A 21,139-nucleotide genomic window follows, 5' to 3' on the forward strand; every position below is an offset into this window, starting at 1 on the left:
CAAATCATGTGGCTGGGGGGGCAGCGAGGGCCGTGGGGGCTGGCACTGTCCAGGTGTGCCTGTGTGGCCTGCCTGCACACGTGAGATGTGTGGTCAGGTCCGTGCAGTTTGGACGCCCCTGTGGGGCAGGGCTGAGGGTGGGGGAGGGCTGGCTGCTGGCCAGAAGTGTCTGGAAGACACCCCAAAGAGTTCCCACACCCTCTGGTCGATGCCTGGACTTGCTGCATTCACCTCATGCCTTTTATTTAAGGCTTATTCTTTTGTCCAAATACACCACCCCAGCCTTTCCAAATATAGCACCCAAAGCTGTTTATCTGGTTTCTGCATCAGTTTCCTGTTTCTACTGGATAAGTAGATAAGAGATCACTCCCCATCCACGAGCAGGTTGATAGATGTTGATGGAGAGGAGAGATTGGAGAGGGAGATGGGGTGGGGGGCTTCCCAGGTGGCACTAGTGGTAAAGAACCTGCCTGCCAATGCAGGAGACACAAGAGCTGTGGGTTGGATCCTCGGGTCAGGAAGATCCCCTGGAGGAGGGTATGGCAACCCACTCTAGTATTCCTGCCTGGAGAATCCCATGAACAGAGGAGCCTGGCAGGCTATAGTCCATAGGGCGGTACAGAGTCAGACACGACTAAAGTGACTTAGCACAAATGCACGCATGGGGGGAGAAATGGGGGAGGGGACAGCAGATGCAGAGTGGGGCTGCCTCGGCTTGGGGAGGGGCTGTTACTATCCTCCCTGCAATACCAAGTCCCAAGTTTCGTCCGGCACAGGGCGTCATTCCTTAGTAAATGATCAGCTCTCTTTCCCACACTATCTCGCTACTGTTCCCACCCACTGGCCTGGATTAGCAGTTTCCAGAACATGCATGTCACAGAGAACCTTTAGGGATATGTGCGAAAAGGAGAATGGGAAAAAGATGAGCCAACTAGTGATTTCTGAGGGAAGAGAGAATAGTGCACTTGCTCTTCTTCAGAGGAGCTTCCCGGGTAGCTCAAATGGTAGTAAAGAATCCCCCTGCAATGCGGGAGACCTGGGTTTGATCCCTGGGTTGGGAAGATCCCTGGGTTGGCATGGCAACCCACTCCAGTATTCTTGCCTGGAGAATTCCCACAGACAGAGGAGCCTGGTGGGCTACAGTCCATGGGATCACAAAGAGTCAGACAATACTGAGTGACTAACATTTTCACTTTCTTTCACTTTTCTTCTTCAGAGGAGTCATCAAGCCTGCCTTGGCTGGGACAGCTCAGCGGTCCTAAGGCATCAGTCAGCTGAGATGGGGATGATAATTCAGATGTGCATCCACATCTCTTTAATACAATTCTCCCCACATGCAGGTACTGACTCACAAACATACAGTGTGATAACAGGCACAGATAACATAGATGTGCTGATGACATGTTTCCATTTACAGGAAGTCCCCTATGTACGAACCTTCAAGTTGTGAACTGTCAAAGGTGCGAACTTGTGTTTGTACGTCCAATTACGTATAGTTCAAGTGCCAGCATCCATTGTCACATGGCTGCATCCTCTGCAAGTGTTGCACTTTTCTGTACTTTCCTATACAGCACTATATACAAAACAGTAGTAGCTGTTTAGTCACCCAGTCATGTCTGACTCTTTGCGACCCCATAGACTGTAGTCCACCAGGCTCCTCTGTCCATGGCATTTCCCAGGCAAGAATATTGGAGTAGGTTGCCATTTCCTTCTCCAGGGGATCTTCGTGACCCAGGGATCGAACCCTTGTCTCCTGCAATGGCAAGTGGATTCTTTATCACTGAGCCACCAGGGAAGCCCATAGAATATAGCAGTACCATATTTTTATTTCAAGCCTAGCATGTCCGGAAGCGAATGTAAAAGCAGCAATACATAACTGATTGTGTTAGTTGGGTACCTAGGCTAATTTTGCTGGACTTATGTACAAACTGGATTTCTAACTTACCCTTGGAACAAAAGTCATCCATATGTAGGGACTTACTGTACTAACTCTGAGAAAGCTTTTAAAATTTGTTATTCTTTCTGATGCAGAATAAGTAAAACCTGTTTGAAAACCATTGTAGTTGACTTCTTGTGCTTTTGAGAGATGGATCACATTTCCAACGGCTCTGAAAGTGTTAGTCCCTCAGTCGTGTTTGACTCTTTGTGACTCCATGGACTGTAACCCGCCAGGCTCCTCTGTCCATGGAATTCTCCAGGCAAGAATACTGGAGTGCGTAGCTATTCCCTTCTCCAGGGGATCTTCCAGACCTAGGGCTCTAACTCATGTCTCCTGCATTGCAGGCGAATTGTTTTCCCATCTGAGCCACCGGGGAAGCCTGCCAAGGGCTCTAGGATGCTTGATTTCTCAGGGAATCGCCCAGGAACCCCTAGTTCTCACCCCGACCCTTCATGCTGGTCCACAGACAGCACACAGAACCTGTGACGGTCAGTAGTGAGGCATAGCCCTCTCTCGGGTGTTTGTCTGCCACAGGGGGGACACTAGTCTCAGAGTTGAGCAGCAGTGCCAGAAGGACAGTAAGGGTGCTAATGTTTGGGGGCAGGCTCCCAGCTGCTTGTCACACCCCAGCAGCAGCATCTATCAGTGAGGCTGGCCCTGACAAGTATCCTGCATCTTCCTGCCCTCTAGAAAAGTGGTCCGAGTTGCTGCCAGTTCTCTTCGCAGGGGGAGAGGGGGTTCCCTGTCTGATCTTTTAACGACCAGCCCACCCCTCCAGGTACCAAATCTGCCACCCCATCCTCACCTCTGGCTTATAGGCTTTCCGGAATCTTGATGGTCCATCAGGACTGAAGACCTGGCCGGGCACACAGCTCACCACAGCCGGAAGCCCATTCTCACAGGTGACGTTCTTGACGGGGTCCAGCGACACCTGAGGGCCCAACTTGCAGCTGGAGATGTGGGCCTCCGTGCCTGTGCAGTCCATGGAGTATGGCCAGTACCGCTGCTTCTTGCGGGCGGCAAACATCCTGCGGAAGACGACACAGGGCAGGTGACCAAGACATCACGGTGCCCACCCCTCCCTTCTTTCACAGCTGGGCAACTGACCCCTGCCCGGGGCTGGTCACTAAGGTAGTGGAACCAGATAGACATGGTCTCTGCTCCTGCAGTTCAGTCTTGCTCCAGACAGGGCTCTGCAGGGCATGTCTGCCAGCACTCACTGGTCATGCTGGGCAGTGGGGAGCCAGACTTGGAAGGGCAGTCATGGCTTCCTGCTTCCAGGGAGCTCACATTCTAGCAGACAAGGGTCTAACTCAGTGTGTGTGCATGCTAAGTCGCTTCAGTCATGTCTGACTCTTTGTGACCCTATGGACCATGGCCCACCAGGCTTGTCTGTCCATAGGATTCTCCAGGAAAGAACTCTGTAGTGAGTTGCCATGCCCTCCTCCAGGGGATCTTCCCAACCCAGGGACTGAACCCAAGTCTCTTACATCTCCTGCGTTGGCAGGCAGGTTCTCTACCAACAGTGCCACCTGGGAAGCCCCTAACTCAGGGTAGTGACATATGATACTAATGCCTATACATGCAAAGTGTAAAAAGGGATCTTGGAGAGACAAATACAATGTGATATCCCTCAGCCAAAAAAGAATGAAATAATGCCATTTGCAACAACATGGATGGACCTCGAGATGATTATACTAAGTGAAGTAAGTCAGACAGGAAAAAACAAATATCATAGGACAGCACTTATGTGTGGAATCTAAAACAAATATTACAAAATATATACAAAACAGAAACAGACTCAACAGACATAGGAAACAAACTTGTGGCTGCCAAAGCGGTGAAGCGGGGAAGCTACCCTTCCCTCTCTCTTGTCCTGGGTCTTTGAAGTCTGTGTACTCATCGGTGATTGGCAGAATCCAGTGAGACGCACTGCTGCCGAACTGCCCAGAGGAGGGGCTGCCAAGGGCAGGTTGGCCCCAGATGAACAGAAGCGGAGTCCTGTCCCTATTGGTCTAGCAGGCCTGGAAGTTTCTGCTTTGCCTCAGAGTGAATGGGATGTGAACAGAGAGGAAGGGTAAACCCGACAGATGCCACTGATATCTCTCCTTACCAAAAACTGCGACTGGTAGTAATTCTATTCTGTGCGTGCAATGACACAGAATCCTTGAAAGAAAAAGGACTGTCTTGGAAAGCTCAGGGTTTGTGCTCAACATAGCTACAGCCAGAGCACAGAACTACACAGGAGGACTGTTAATAATCCCAAGACCCAGGGCTTCCCTGGCGGCACAGTCGATGGGAGTCCACCTGCCAATGCAGGGGACACAAGTTCGATCCCTGGTCCGGGAGGATTCTACATGTTACGGAGCACCTAAGCCCACACACCATAACTACTGAGCCTGTGCTCTAGAGCCTGGGAGCTGCAACTACAGCCCACATACCCTACAGCCTGTACTTTACAACAAGAGAAGCCACTGCAATAAGAAACTTTCACACCACAACAAAGAGTAGCCCCCACTCGCCGCAACTAGAGAAAGCCTGTGCAAAGCAATGAAGACCCAGTGTAGCCAAAATAAATAAATAAATAAGAAGTAAAAAAAGAATTCCAAGAGCCATTGGCCCTCCCCACTCCCTGGAAGCCCCCCGCACTTGGAAACACAGCCTCCAGTTTGTTTCCCATGACACTCGCACATGGGACAGAACACACTTGAGGTGGCGGGTAGGATGTTATAGCTTGTTACGACACTCCCACAATCGGGCAAGCAAACACTCCCAGGGGATGTCAGGCACACAGGGAGTGGTCAGGTCTCACTGGATCGGAACATCTAGCTCCCAGTTTTCAGTGACCACCAGGCTCTGCCAGGAACAGATGTACTCAGCTCTCAGCACAGAGTGAGGCTCCCTCAGCAGACAGAGCTGCTCTTCCTTCGCCAGAGAGCCCCTCTGTCCTCTGACATCAGATCACAGGAATGCAATCCTCCACAGGCCTCCACCAGGGCAGCCCACCCCGCCCCCATGAGTCACTCTCACAGGCTACCCCTCCCCCACCCCAGGACCCAGACATGGGGATGCAGATAGGAGGCACTGGGGAGGATGTATGGGCTTCCTACGGGGCTCTAGTGGTAAAGAACCTGCCTGCCAATGCAGGAGACATTAGAGACGTGGGTTCTGTCCCTGGGTTGGGAAGATCCCCTGGAGAAGAGCATGGCAACCCACTCCAGTATTCTTGCCTGGAGAATCCCATGGACAGAGGAGCCTGGTGGGCTGCAGTCCATAAGGTTGCAAAGAGTCAGACACGACTGAAGTGGCTTAGCGTGCACATGCACACATGGACAACCCACTCTAGGCCTGATGGTGGGTGACTGGAGTTACAGGACAGCCACTGGAAAAGTGGGAAGCATGCTTGAGAAAGAGGTATCTAGGCTGATGGCTGGGTAACACTGAGCTGAACTGATTCAACTGAAAATGAGAAGTCCTCCTTACTCTCCTCCAGCCAAGGAGCAAACCAGACTTGGTAGGGATTCTGCCAGCTCTGTGAGACTGTCTACTTCAATTATGCATTCTGGAACTAGGGAAATAACCACAGTGTGGGTTCCGGGACCCACTGAGACCACTGTGATATGGACCTGAGCCAAAACTCCACTGATCAACTGATGTCCATACTGACTGTGGGCCACAAGGATGTTTGGGTCCCTGGAATCAGGGTCCTTTCAGAGCCTGTGTCCAGTAGTTCCTGAAAGTTCTGATCATTTCCTTTTCTCCAGTGTACAATGCAATCTTGGTAAAAGATCATAGGTCCCTTTGGGTAAATGACTAAGAGTGTACACTTCTGGCAGTGTGCCACAGTGTGCCACAGTCCTTCTTCAAGGAGACCTGGCCTCCTCTTCATTCAAGGACTTATAGGTCTGTAAACTTTCTCAAGTCTGGACATAGAGCGGCTGGACCTGTTTTTATGATTCAGATCAGAATTTTGTTGTCTTAACCTAGAACTTTTCTGCTTTTACAGATTGAATAAGAATCAGAGAAGCTTCCTATTTCACTTCTGGGAACACTATGAGACAGCCAGCTAGATCAACTGGTCAACCCCACAAGTCTGCAAGGGCCAGTCTATTCTGATTGCTGCTTTGACTTTGCTGGCTACTCAGTAGCCACGCCCATCTTGCCTTTGGCCTTGGGTGCTGTCACCTGGTCCCTGCCACCTGGGATCTAATTACCCCCACTGCATTTAGGTTTCCTGACCTGCAGGGACTGCAGCCCTCACCCTGAGGTCTGGCTTACAGAGAAGGGCCCTCAGGGAGCACTTAAGAACGAACCAGGGAGGGGGTGGATTCCTTGGAGGTCCAGTGGTTAAGAATCCTCCTTGCAATGCAGGGGACATGGTTCAATCCCTGGTCAGGGAACCTAAGACCCCACAAGCGGTGGAGCAACTGAGCCTTCAAGCACTGGAGAGCGTGTGCCACAACTAGAGAGCTTGTGCACCGTAATGAAAGATCTCGCGTGCCATAGCCAAGACCAATGCAGACAAATAAATAAATAACTATTAAGATAAATAAATAAAAGAACCAGAGAGGGAGTCAGGGCTCCCCTTACAAATTTATTCCTCTCTGTCATGGTGAAACATCTGCCTTTTGGACCCTCCCAGGATCTTAGACAAATCCATGGCAACATTCTAGTCTCCCCAAGCATCTGAACCCCTTTCTCTACATGAAACCAAGGGGATCCAGCATTTCTAATTTGGTCTCGTGGGCCTCCTTTTGGTCCCTGTTTCAGCCAACTCACCAAAGCTTTCGAGTCCTAACTCCCAACATGCAACATGAGATGCAATCTCTGTTCAGTAATCTTGTATCAATAAATCAATACCAATAATGGGATCTTGCTTTAAGAAAAAGAAAAGGACTACACAATATTTCTGGTCTGGGAGATGGGGCCCTGTGGCTTCAGTTTGATCGATTTCCAGGTACATGTACCACTTCCCAGTCCGTGAGAGGATCATCTGGAGCCCAGCTGCCAAAACGGACCTGAGGTCAGAGATCCCGATCCCCCTTCAAAAGCCAGAAGATGACTCTGGTCCACCCACAGTTGAGGAGGAGGTTTTCAGAAGCCCTCTGAACAAGCCACCCATGTGTTGCCTGGCCTCGGGCACCCCATCCTGCTGTGGAGCAGGACTGATGGCAGCCTTCCCACTCCCAGGACTGGGCGAAGACCTGTGCCAGGCTGGGGACTCTGGTGGGGCCAGCAGGTAGGAAGCCTGTCAGGGGAAGGGATCTACTTTTCTTGGCTTCAATTGGAAGGAAAGGCTGAGAAGGTGTCTCCAGGGAAGGAGCCAGCCAGCTGACGGGAATTCTGTAAACTATTTAGAGAATGGGACCACCCTGCCTGCTCCCATCCCACCCTGTGCAAACAGGAAGATCTGGGCCATGTCTGGGGTGGCTGGAGGCAGGAATCACCACCAGGCAGCTCAGCTGCCAGCACTCACCCTTATGGTGGACCAGAGGCTTTGACCAAAGGAACCAGGCTGAGCCCAGGAAGGAAAGAAGCCTGCACTGACCCCAGGGATCGGGAGGAAGAGTTGGAGCAGGGACCCCTGTTTCCTGGCTGGAAGCCACCTCTCTCCTTGGCTTGAAAGGGAAGAGGTAGTAAGTCTGCACTCTTGAGGAGGATGGACCCTGCTGCTGGAGACCCGGGTTTGGATCCTGAATCTGCCACTTCCTAGTTTTATCACCTCTCTCTGACTTCATTCCTTTAGCTGTAACATAAACCCCTTCCTAGAATTGTGAAGCTTAAGTGGCTAAGAGGGCTTCCTTGGTGGCTCAGATTGTAAAGAATCCACCTGCAATGCAGAAGACCCAGGTTCAATCCCTGAGTCAAGAAGATCCCCTAGAGAAAGGAACAGCTACCCACTCCAGTACTCTTGCCATTGGGTCACAAAGAGTCAGACACAACTGAGCGACTAACACTTAAGAGACTAGGAACAGAGCCACCTGGCATGTAGTCAGTGCTCAGTAAAGCAGATTATTATCCTTATTAGAAGAGATAAGAAGACCCCATGACCAGTCAATAGACCAGCCTGTCAGGGACGGAAAACCCTTCACCGGACACCCCTCCGGGCAAATTACTCTGAGTCTCCTTGTCATCTACCCTTTCCCTGCCTGGGGAGATATTAACTTTGGAAACCATAACAGCATCGCAAGATTTACTCAGGATGAGTGTAACTGAATCCACTAGATCTGTTTCCCATTTTCCTAACAGTTGCAGATTTCTCATAATAATCACTTCAAGGGGGCAGAGGACAGAGGTGGCTCCGTCCGCTGCATTCTATGTCTGCATCTCCATTGCTGCACCACAGATAGGGTTCATCAGCACTATATTTCTAGATTGCATATATATGGGTGAATATTCGATACGAGGTCAATGCAGGCTTCTCTGGTGGCTCAGTGGTAAAGAATCTGCTTGCCAGGCGGGAGACACAGGTTTGATCCCTGGGTCAGGAAGATCCTCTGGAGGAGGGCATGGCAACCCACTCCAGTATTCTTGCCTGGAGAATTCCATGGACAGAGAAGCCTGGTGAGCTACAGCCTGTAGGGTCGCAAAGAGTCTACTGAGCACGCACACATGCATACCAAGCTACTGCAGAGCTGACTTAGGACAAGGTGGGGCCAGAGTCCCGCCACTCAGAGTCCCTGCCCAGACTCCTTACTTGTACACTTTGGTGTTGTAGGTCTTCTCCCCAGGGAAGCCGAACATGCCGCAGACCACACGGGAGTTCTTAGCCGTCCAGTGCTTGTCACAGATCTGCTTCCACGTCTTGCCCTCCTTTACCTCCACGTAGCCCTCTGTCACCGGGGTACGCTTGCGGAAGGCGGAGAGGATGGCTCGGATCCGGATGTCCTCTACTTGGATGTTCATGTTCTGGGAGGGGAGGGGGTGGAAGGAGATGGGTGACCTTCCTGGTCTGGCCCTGGGGAGGTGATGGCAGACTGGGCTTATCCTGAGAGTCTGCCCGCCTCTCCCCTCAGGCTCTTGGGGGGCTGTGAGTGCTCCCCAAGAGCACACAGCACATGCAGTGGGGCTGCAGGAACCAGAAAAGAAGGAGCAGGGTGACCCAGCCAATCAGAGACTTAGGGGACCCCAGCGTTCCTCCTCTGTCCTATCAAAAACACCAGAGGGCAGCAGCCTCCTCATGCAGGGGTCTCAAAGAGCAGAGGAGAGAATCATGTTCCTTGAATGCTGTATTCTAGAGGCAAAATCATTCAGACGCTTGTATTTTACTCCAAAGCATCTGCGTGCAGGCCTGGGAGTGAGTGTGTGCCTTCCCAGCAATCTGCCTGTAAAACTGAAATTTTGGGCAGATGAGCCCCAGATACCCTGAGCTGGTGGGGCCACGTTGCACACTGCCATGTGTACTCCCCTCGTGTCAGCAGTCTTTAGGGTGAAAAGCCAGAAGAGAAAGGGGAGGGTTTGGAGAGAAGGGGGAGGGAAGGAGGTACGTGCCTGGACCCAGGCCAGCCAAGTAGGAGGGGCAAGCCTGGGGCCCAGGAGGTAGGGATGCACACAGTCATGCAACTATGCCAAGGAAAGGAAAGGAAAGATTCTGAATATCCTGAGGCCCTTGTCTTGAAAGCCCCTGTTCACCACTCTCCTCTCCCCATTTCTGTGGCAGTGAGCGAAAAGGCAGGAGCCTGCTAGGAGGATGTGGAGAAGGCTGGGGGTTGAAGGTGGGCTCCTCTCCCATCGCCTGACACTGGGCTGCTCTGTCCCTGTCCCTAGCCCATACCTGAGCCCTCAGGGATTTGGTCAGACAGGGGCCCTCAAGAGGCCAAGCTGGATGGAGGAACAAAGGCCTACCTGGAATTTTCCAGGATGCTATCTTTTATGTTTTTCCAAGGTTCTCACAAATCTGCCCCAAACACTAAGGACGCTCCAGAATCTCTCACTTCCAGCCCGTCTTCTTTCTGCCCCTGCCCAATGGGGCCACCACCAGCTCTCACAAGGCTCGCCAACTGAGTCCCTGCCTCCCTGCTCTCCTCCATCCATCTGGCACAGGGCCAGCCCCCAGAAGACTCCTTCTAAAACCACAACTAACCTTGTCCCTTGGCTGACCACACTTATACCTCAGCCCCAAATCTATAGCCAGCTAGGATGATGCTGGGAAAGATTGAAGGTGGAGAAGAAGGGGACAATAGAGGATGAGATGGTTGGATGGTTATCATTGACTCAATGAACATGAGTTTGAACAAGATCCAGGAGACAGTGAAGGACAGGGAAGCCTGGCATGCTGCAGCCTATGGGGTCGAAAAAAGTCAGGCACGACTGAGCGACTGAACAACAACAACAATAATAGGACAATAACAAGTACCACTACTTTCTGGGCATTTTCTCACTTAATCCTGAAACAGTAGAGGTCTTTATAGATAGTGTCATCTCCATTTTCCAGATAAGAATACTGGGTGACTCCAGTGATCTCCCAGGACCACAGAGAGGCAGAGAGCACCTGAGATTTGCTGTGTGATGCTCTGAACCATGCCAGTTGGGACTGGGCAGGGGCACTGGCAGAGAGGAACCCAACGACCTGGGTGCCCACACCCCCGTCCAGCCAGGATGCAAATTAACTGGGAGTTTGAACAGAACCATTATTTGGGTGCCCAGGGATTCAGGTCTCCTTGCCACTGGCTTCAGGGTGCAAAGCCAGGCCCCATTTCCCCAGTCCGGCGAGATGGTGGAAAGTATGTTGGCTGGGGTGGTGGGGGGGAGGGTGGCATCTAGCCCTGGTTCCTTTCCATGCAGAGCGGAAGGAAAGCCGCCAGTGGCAGGATTATGTTTGCCAGCCTGGATCCTTGGATCCATTACAGCTCCCTGTCAGGCCACAGGGCTCGCACCACCAAGACACATGGACAGAAGTGAGCAAGAACAGGCTGGAGGTCTAGACCAGCTCATGGGCCAGCCCCCTCCTCCGACTTACCACGTCGGGAGGCCAGGCTGGAATTTCAGAGTGTAAGGAATGTGTGATGCCCCGAAGGAAAGTTACCCACTGTGGCACTGGCCCTGAGAGCTGCACGGGGCAGGCAGGCTGGGCAGACTTGATCAAATTCACAGATCCTCCCCCTCCTCCCCTCCCCAGCCTCCCCCCACCACCCCCCCGCCCCTTTCCCCCATCTCAGCCCATGGAGCATCAGCTCAGCTAAGATACAGAGTGTGAACCCAGAGGGAGGAAGGCCAGGGTAGGGGAGCTCAACAGACCCTTGTCTTAAGGCAGGGCAGTGTCCCCTCAGCAGAATAATGACTGGTGGGCAAGCTAGATAGGGTCCCAGATGCAGGAAATGAAGCTCAGAGGAGAGAAAGTGCTAGAACTGACGTCACTGTTCTTGTGTTCCCACTGACTCACTGCATGTGTGTGTGTGGGCACTAGTGTGTATGTCTGGAGTCACGAATACGTCTCTCTGGGTGTGTGTCTCTGCACGTGTTTGTGCGCCCACGTATGCGTCTCTCGGGGAGCTCGCTGTTCCTGTCTGTCCGTGTGCAGGCAGATGTGCACATGTCTGTGGGTTGCATGGAGTGTGTGTCTGTGCGTGCGGTAGAGGAAGATGCAGAGGGTTTCCTTGCAAAGCCCTGGGAGAGCAGTCAGGCAAGTTCCTTCTCCTCTTCTCTTTCCACAGAACTAATTCCTTCCCACCATCTTGGGCTCAAATCCACCTCAGTCAGTCATTCATTCATCCCATAAAATACAGTCTCTCCCTCCAAGGACCCTGCCAGCCTCCTCCCTATTGCCCAACCCTGGGGCCCTGGTTCTTCTCCAAATCATAACGATTACGTGGGCCCTCATTCATCAAATGCCAGCCAATTCATTACGCGTCAGGCTCTGCACTCAGAACTTTGCGTCCATCCCCTGCCTCAGTTCCCATAACAACCAGTGAGAGGCTAATGGTACACCCTGACTACAGGCGAAAAGCGAGGAAACTTGGCGAGGTTCGGCATCTTCTCCAAGTTCACACAGCCAGTAAGTAGATAAACAAGGGTGAAAACCGAGTTCTGACTCCAAGTCCGTGCCCCAGGCTCACCACAATGGGCCTCTGGGTCTTCACCCTTCTGACTTCATCCCATCCCTTGCCGGCTACTGAGAGGACACAGCTGGGCCTGGGACTCAGCCTTCTGAGGCATCCTTTGGGGGTCCGCCCAATAAAAGCCCACATTTGAAGTCCACCCTGCGCCCCGCCCAGAGAAGCTATGAGTCAGGCCGGAGTGTACGTGAGATGCGAGGGCTGCCTCCCAGCTGCCCTTGGACTCAGGCCACGGGGCAGCAGGGAAACCCTCAGCGGCATGCAGTCAGGGCTCGCTGCTGGCTAACGAGCTCACGGGGGCTGTTCAGAGAGTTCTGTGTAGGAAAACACACGTACACACACAACGGCCCTCCTGATCTCACAGCCTTGGAATCCTTTCCATAACCACAAGCAGTAGAATTTTTTCCCCCCGGAAGTTCAACTTCAAAAGAGCAGTGAAGATTTGAAACACTAAAACCTATACACATTTTTCTTTTCTAACAGAAGTCTCTTTAGACTTGCATGTTTCACATTTAGCCCAAGAGCCCAGAGGCCGTCTATATACCTGGCCCCTTTTAAAACTTGAAAGTCTGAAGGCTAGCCCTCAGGCCAGAGACAGGAGTTCACCAAACTCTCCAAAAGGCTTCCCTCCAAGGAATTCACAGAACTTTCTGGACTTGTCCTACTCAAAACTCAGCACATCTCCAGGGAGGGTCTGAGCCCTGGGAGTGACTATCACTGGCTTCCAAAGGGGAAAATCAGGGTGCCCTGAGGCCATAACCTGCCCTGCTGTACCTAGTCGGGTGGTGGAAAGAAGGGCTGGTGAATGATCACCAGGGCTGGTCTCCCAGTCTTGTGCTTGAATGACATTTCACATTTGCAGCATCTGTGAATGACTTGCAGATTCCACAGTGTGACAGTCTGGGGCTATTGCCAAGGAGGAAAAATCACCAGTTTTGAAAGTCTAGGTGGGGATTGCATCAGGGAAAGATTCAGGGGGAGGCAAGGCAAGCAACCCTTTAAGGACGCACCTCACTGCTGAAAGTCGGCACTCAGCTCATCGCCTCCTGTGGAGGGCATGTTTCCAAGAGCCAGATCTTAGTCCAATTCTTCCCCTCCCTCCCTCTAGAAGTTGTCATTTAATTATGCAATTAATTACTTAATGTATCAGACCAAGCCTTCCCACCTGAGAAGTCATCCGTGGAGTGGTGTCAGGTGGGAGGATGGAGAGGTAGTGGTCCACCATCATCCCACCAGGACAGACGACTGGTTCATTCTGCATGACTGCTGCTCACTTAGTAAGCCCCTTTCCTCTACAGCTAACAGGCATCTTGCTCTTAAAGGCCTTTATTTATTCAGCTATTTTCTAAATTATTTATTTAATTTTTGGCTGTGCTGGTTTTCACTGCTGCATGGGCGTTTCTCTAGTTGCCATGAGTGGAGCTACTCTGTAGTTAGGGTGTCCGGGCTTCTCACTGCAGTGGCTTCTCTTGTTAAGGAGCTTGGGCTCTAGAGAGTGGGGCTTCAGTAATTGCAGCAGGTGGGCTCAGTAGTTGTGGCTCCTGGGCTCTAGAGCACAGGCTCAATACTTGTGGTGAATGGGCTTAGTTGCTCTGCGGCATGTGGGATCTTCCCAGACCGGGGATCAAACCTGTGTCTCCTGCACTGGCAGGCAGATCTTTACCACTGAGCCACCAGGGAAGCCTTATTCAGCTATTGTTAAAAAATGGGCTTCCAGATACAGATCCATTTTCCCAGGTGCCACCTTGGCAACTTCATCAGCACCTCACACCAAACGCACCCAGGATGCCCTTGGTCTTCCCTCTTTTCACTGAGTGAGGCAACGCCCTCCCAGTTTGCAGCCTGCAAGCCTCTTGCTCCCTCTCTCTTCCTTGCTCTTGTGGCTCGTTCTGCCCCAGCCATGCTTTTCCTACCCTTCCATCTCCTTCCCATTTCTATTGTCCAGGCAGGTGTGCAGTGAGAATTGTGGAAGTAAGAGAGCATCACAATTCTGTTTCTTTGGGGCAGATGAATGACTGAGCCAGTCCTCGTCAAACGTGGCTGGCATATCCATCCAGCTGAGCACTGTGCACTCATGTGTTTGGCTCAAAATCTTCCTGTGGCTCCCCGAGGTCTTATACTCCAGGTCAAGAGCCTTCCTGATCAGACCCACCTCATCCCCTCCCTGTCCTTTCTCCAGCCTTGAGCATCCCTTGTTGCCAGGCCAGCATCCCTCTTTTAATGCCAGCATCAAGCTGCTTCCTGCAATCCTTTTTTGCTTTCTCTCTACCAATGAGCATCCTCCTGACCCTTAGAAATAATCTCACTCATTCAATCATTTGAAGAACACCAGCTGAAGGATACCAGTCCCAGGAACTGTGTGAGGTTGACATTAGTCAACCAGATCAGCAAGTCTCTTGCTGTTACTCATGGCAGAGGGGGAAAGATAGTATCCTCTCTTCCATGAAGCCCCTCCTCCCTCACATACCTCATCCACACAGATCTGACTTCTTTCTTCTCTAGCATTTGCTTTCTGAGTCCCTCAGTTTATCTTTGGCTTATATTGACAATCTTGTAGTACTGATCTTTCCACAAGTTTTGCCACCTCATCAGACTGTGAGTCGCTCAAGGACAGACCTGTTTTTCATTCATTCCTGTATTCCCCATGGCAACTAGCACCAGACACAGCACATAGTGGGTCCTCACATATTTTTGTAATAAACTACTAATAATAATCATTTAAAAAAATCCAACTACAGGAATTCAGCTTAACTAAAAATGCTGAGTTCTCAAGCCAGAAGTGTAATAAAGACTTTCTTTATTTTTTGCTTAATGCAAAACAAACATCGAGGCCTGCATCTCTTCACAGCATAAGCACTTCTTGTGTGACTTACTGATGGATAAGGAGATAGCTGCACTTTTATCCATGCGATCTCTTGCCATCCGAGCTATTTAACACCCTCCCCTCTTTCCCCTAGAAATCTGAGGCTAGTAAATAGTTATTGAATGGAATTAAAAGCTGATCTGACCATCAGCACGTGTTCAGTTTATCCAAATGGGTAACATCTGTAAACAGCATGAAACATGTTGTACTGGAAGAGGCTGGCTACACTGTAATTATCCCCTTTTGATGATCAAATCTGAAATTCACAGCCTAGGAAGTTCCTGGGAACATTCTCAAGCCAGTGATTCCAATTGGGCCAGATGGATGAAAGGGAAGAGGGAAGGCAGTGTGGTGATTTCTGTTGCTCAGCTCTGTGTGATGGAGACCTGCCTGGGTGGAGGGGGTCAGGATGGGAGTGGCACCAGAGCTGAGGTCATGCCGAACCACCAGAGGAGAAAGCTGGCCGTCTGGGCCCTTCTCCTATAAATCAAGAGCTTTGCAACGCTGCTGGAGAATCAAATGCTCTGTTTCATTTTCCAACCTGAAAGCAGTGGAGCAGGTAACAGAGGCTGCTTCCTTGGAGACCAGGCAAGGGCTGCTGACCGCAGGAAGCTGGCACGACACCTATGCCTGCAATTGGTCCCTCTAAGCCGCGGGAGTGCTGAGGCCACAGATCAAGTAAGTCTGTGGACCTGGCCAAACCGCCTAGCACGCTCCCAGGGTGGGTACCTGATGCCTCTTATCCTAGCAACCATCACCATAGTGGCAAAGGAATGACTTCACTGTGTGTATGTGTTAGTTGCTCAGTTGTGTCTGACTCTTTGTGACCCTATGGACTGCAGCCCACCAGGCTCCTCTGTCCATGGGATTCTCCAGGCAAGAATACTGGAGTGGGTAGCTATTCCCTTCTCCAGGGGATCTTCCTAACCCAGGGATGGAAGCCTGGTCTTCTGCATTGCAGGCGGATTCTTTACCATTTGAGCCACCAGGGAAGCCCCTTTCTCCACTACTGGACAGCAAACTTCAGGATGGTGAGACTGTCCTTGAATATCAGTAGTGATTGCCAGTACCCAGCATAGAATCTGGTGCTCAATTAAAATGTACTGAATGAATGAATGAGCAGACAGCCTCCAGCTGCCTTAGCAACAGCCGCATGGAGATGGGGCGGGGGCAGTCATTGTCACTGAACCCTCTGGCGGGCTAACTCTAATGGGCCACCTGGTCCCCTTGTCACCAGCCTTTACCCTAGTCATATCAGAAGCCCCACCCTACAGAAAAGACCTTCCTGACCAGGGCAGAGAGAGGCTTTCTCCAGCCCAGCTCAAGCCTCTACTTCTTCCATAGAGAATCCCGCCCACAAATCTCTTCCCACGAACCTCTCCCTTTTGAAACAGCTGCACAATTTACCATCCCATCCACACTGTTCAAAGCTGGAGTACAGGACTTCCCTGGTGGTCCAGTGGTTAAGACTCTAGGGACACCAGTTCAATTCCTGGTCCAGGAAGACCTCACATGCCATGGGGCCACTAAGCCCCTGTGCCACGAGTGCTGAACCTGAGCTCGAGGGCCTCAATTAGTGAAGCCCAAGCCCCTAGAGCCTGTGCTCTTCACCAAGAGAAACCACCGCAATGAGAAGCCTATGCACCACAACGAGAGAACAGGCCCCTTCTTGCCTCAACTAGAAAAAGCCTGCTCAGAGCAACAAAGACTCAGAGTTGCCAAAAATTAATTAATTTTTAAAAAATTTACAGTTGGAGTACATATTACCATTCATTTATTTCATCTAAAACAAATTATAAGGCTACTTAGTCACTGATTTCATCTAATGAGTAAGTAAAACATTACCTATTTCTTTCAACTTACAAACAATTATAATGGTGTTTATGATTTTCAAAGGGTTTTGGGTACAGCACAGTGGCCAGGAGTCAGAGTTTCCAAATCTGCCAGAATGTGCTCAGTTTCGAAGAGTCTGTTCTGTTAGCTGCATAAATGCCCTTTTAGTTCTTGGATGTGGTGAAAAATAGGTCACCCTCGAACTCCTTCTCTTGTGCCCCTTGTGGTGGCTGGTGAGCCCAGACCATGTCAGGCTTTCGATAAACAGAATCATGGAATGTTAGCACCAGACAGGGTATATATAATACCTCTTCTTGCCCAAGCTCCCTGTAGGCAGGGAGAGAAAACCCAGGAGAGTGGCATGTGATGGTCCAGCTTGACAGTTGGGCAGATGCGGTGGGCTCCCACCGTGGCCCTCTCCCCACTTACTGAAGGGTCCAACACAAACTGCCCACTTGCTACCATTCCTTCTGCCGTAGAGGGAAGCCGGCCAATTACACAGCAGCCGTCTGGGGAAGTAGGGCTATATTTAGCTCGGAGGGACCACCGCCTTCTAAACTGCACAGAGATGAAAACAGACCCCCGTTTCTTTCCTAAACCACCCAAGACAATCTGCTGCGCCTCCTCTCTCATGGGGAGTAGGGGGTTAAATTCCTGTCTGGGAAGTGTTTGGACCTTTCTAGAGTTATTTATGGGCTTCCCTAGTGGCTCTGATGGTAAAGAATCTGCCTGCAGTGCAGGAAACCTGGGTTCGATCCCTGGGTTGAGAAGATCCCTTGGAGTAAGAAATAGCAACCCACTCCAGTATTCCTGCCTGGAGAATCCCGTGGACAGAGGAGCCTGGCAGGCTGCAGGCCATGGGGTCACACAGAGTCGAACACGACTGTAGTGACTTAGCACACAGAGTTAATTACCCCTTTCTGGCTTCAGGCTTCCACCCTCAAGAGCCCCCAGATGCTGGGATGATAAGGCTGCTGCTGAGGGGAAAGCCCTGAAGCATTTGGCAGTTAACTGTGACTAATAAAAACCTGGACTCCTGGAATTTAAAAAATGCACAACAGCCTCCATCCCTGTGGTTAAGAGCCGAAGAAAGAGGTTTTTCAGGTCTCCAGGTCCCTCCAGTAGGAGGTGAGAGTGTGGAGGGGAGGGGTACCGGATGCCCCCACTGTTGGAAGTGAATATTACCCTCCCAGCTCCATCTTCCTCCTGGCCCCTCCAGTCCTCCTGGGCTGCCTGCTGTCACAAAGGAGAAATTGGGGCTCTAAGGCCACTCAGAGGATGTGTGTGTTAGTTGCTAAGTTGTGTCTGGCTCTGCAACCCCGTGAACTGTAGCCCACCAGGCACTGGAGAAGGAAATGGCAACCCACTTCAGTGTTCTTGCCTGGAGAATCCCACGGACAGGGGAGCCTGGTGGGCTGTCGTCTATGGGGTCACACAGAGTTGGACATGACTGAAGTGACTTAGCAGTAGCAGGCTTCTCTGTCCATGGAATTTTCCAGGCAAGAATACTGGAATAAGTAGCCATTCCCTTCTCCAGGGGATCTTCCTGACCCAGGAATCGAACCCAGATCTCTAGCATTGGAGGTAGATTCTTTACCGTCTGAGCCACCAGGAAAGCCCATAGGCCACCCTTAAATCTCACAGCTGGAGGATTTCTAATCAGTTCTGGGAACCTAACTGCTTTGGCAAAAGAGCCTTTCAAAAATGGTAGAGGGCTTCCCTGATGGTCCAGGGGTTGGGAATTTGTCTGCCAGTGCAGGAAACACGGGTTTGATCCCTGGTTTGGGACGATCCCACATGTCACAGGGCAACCAAACTCACGCACCGTAACTACTGAAGCCCGTGCACCCTAGAGCTTGTGCTCTGCAACAGGAGAAGCCACCACAATGGGAAGCCCCCTGTACCACAACTAGAGAAAGCCCACATAAAGCAACGAAGACCCAGAGCAGCCAAAAATAAAAATAAGTTTAAAAAAATGAGTAGAGAAGAAAGTGAAGTGGGGAGGCCGAAGAAAAGGAAAAGACCCGTTATGTTCCCTGACCTAACAGCACCCGGCCCCAGCCACGAGCCTCTCTATGAGCACATGACTTAGCAATGTGCAGACGGGCCAGAGCAGGGATGGCTGCTCACAAGGGCATCTGGATTTGTAATCTCCCCTTATCTAATGCTTTTTCCAACTTGTCCACAGCCACAGACAGGAAACAAAGCCTCTCGATTTAAGAGCCTCTGAACTCCTGGGAGGTTTGCTTGGAGCTCTGTTTTATAGGTTTAGAAAAGATCTATGCACTTTAAACCAACAGTATTGAACATTTATTATTTGCTCCTGCTTTCCTCTTTTGAAGAAGGTTTTGAGAATTGGCCCGAGACTCATTTTTCTCCCCCCTGTATAAAATGCTGTTTTACAGTGAGGTGTCCAGGGACCCAAGAAGGGTCAGTCCCTCTGGACATACAGTTGCAAGTCTCAGGCTCCAAAGGGGCCAGAACTCAGGGGTCCTGCCTCCCACTCTAGGGTCTAAAACTTTAGACCATAGCAAAGGGGAGGATGGAGATCCTGATCGGTTAATTTTCTGGAAGAAATGAACCCAGGCTGGTGAATCAGCAGTAAGGCAAATCTCTTATAACATTTTACAGTCTGCATGCACTTTTCCAGAAATCATCTGGTTTTTCCCCCCTACAGATTGTTTAAACCCCCTTGTAAATGATGAGTGCATGCCATGCCATTCTGAAGGAGAAACCACTGCCACTCCAGATTACAGACTGTCATAGCTGGAAGGGATCGAAATCAACCAACTCATCTTAAAGAAGGGAGTGGACTTGCTCTGTGCTCTGGCCAAACTCTCCCTGGGAGGGGTCATCCTTCTGAGGAAGAAGCACTTTTTCCCTCCTCTAGAAGGGAATTTATGAAGTGTCGGGGGCCCCTGAGGATGCCCCAGGCAGATGTAGGACTCCACGGAAGCACAGTTAGCTCATAGAGTGAAATTCCATCCTCCAGGCCCCAGGGCATAGTGACTCACGCCTCTGGCATCCCAGAGTGGGATGAACTTGGTCTAGACGGATGCCGTTTTCTTCCACTCGCTGCTTGGGGAAATTTCAATGTGCTCTGGAGAAGGCACAAGCCTGTGAGGGTCATCTCTAATGGTCTGTGATCTGTCTTCAACCTCCAGGTGTCTACGAGGGTGGATATGCTAGAACCTGGTCACATCCATTCAAAATAAGGGTGAGAAGAGATGGGAGTGTCTCTGTGATCTTCAATAGACTGATCATTTGTGCCTGGGGTCACAAGACACAGAGAAGTCATTAACTTGACTCTCTACTCTTGGCCACTTTTGAATTTATGAGCCCCACCTGGGGGACATCGAGGGGAGGTGGGGCTTTAATTTTCACTGTGATGTACAACAGTGAGGGTGCAAAGTGTCTGCTTTCAAGGCCAAAGTCATGATGTGCCAGAGATGGAGAGAGAACATGAGAACACACAGTAGCAGACATCCCTTCTCTGCATGTGTCTGTGTGAGTGTGTGTGTGTAACAGGCATGACCCCAATTCACACAATGGTCGTGTGTGTGTGTGTGCTCAGTTGAGTCCAACTCTTTGCAACCCTATGGACTATAGCCCCCAGGCCCCTCTGTCCATTGGATTTCCCAGGCAAGAATACTGGAGTAGGTTGCCATTTCCTCCTCCAGGAGATCTTCCTGACCCAGGGATCGAACCCGCATCTCCCGGCTTTCCTGCACTGCAAGCAGGTTCTTTACCACTGAGCTGTGGGGGTAGTTTGACACACAGTGGTGATCACTGCCAGTAGTCAGCGAGTGTGCGCCCCCTGTGCGGGCTGGCTGGGTGCACTTTCAGAGATGCAGATAAACATGGGGTCTTAGAATTTGGTAATCATCTCATCCCGTGTCCTTCCCATGTAGGGATTTGGCTGCCATATTCCTTGCAGGAGCTCATCCAGTTCCTGCTTAAACTACTCTGGGGACAAGGAGCTCACCACTCACAGGGCAGCCTGTCTCCTGTGCTTCAGAGTCCTCGGGTGGTGTTGAAATGTGTAGCCCCATCACTCAGCCTTAAAGAGTTTTCATATTCAGCTGAAATCTACACCCCAATCCCTCCCCATTCATCTTAGTTTTGGGAGTTAAGCCAAAGTACAAACGCTCTTCTCCATGGTAGCACTTCAATATTTGAAGAGGACCGATATCTCTTCCATCTTATCTGTTTTCTTGACACAATGTCTTCATTTCCTCATGTGATGTGGTTTCCAGACCTGTGTCCACCTGGCTGGTCCTTACTCTGGATGACCTAGTTAAGAGATGGCCCTGGAAATTCACTCCCTTCTTGGTCCAAAAAGCGAAGAGTTTAGGAAAAATGTCCCCTTCCCCTCAACCAAGTGTATCAGTTTACACACACTTTCTAGCAGCCATACCATTGGCTTATACTGAGCTTTTAGGCAACCAA

The 21,139-nt window shown here is 50.9% G+C and overlaps 1 protein-coding gene across 1 annotated transcript in view; it reads right to left on the reverse strand.

Annotated features, from left to right (window-relative positions):
* The window catches only part of LOXL2 (lysyl oxidase like 2), a 113,165-nt gene that overhangs the window by 44,995 nt on the left and 47,031 nt on the right, over positions 1-21,139 (reverse strand). Inside the window, exons 4-5 of the mRNA XM_086416444.1 lie at positions 8,637-8,848; positions 2,745-2,967 (exon numbers count right to left, since the gene is read on the reverse strand). Coding sequence (XP_086272570.1) covers positions 2,745-2,967; positions 8,637-8,848 — 435 coding nt within the window. The remainder of the gene's footprint in view (positions 1-2,744; positions 2,968-8,636; positions 8,849-21,139) is intronic.

The sequence above is a fragment of the Bos grunniens genome, chromosome 8, assembly GCF_055505025.1.
Source record: "Bos grunniens cultivar Pamir isolate PY7600 chromosome 8, Bosgru_T2T1.0, whole genome shotgun sequence".
NCBI lineage: Eukaryota > Metazoa > Chordata > Mammalia > Artiodactyla > Bovidae > Bos > Bos grunniens.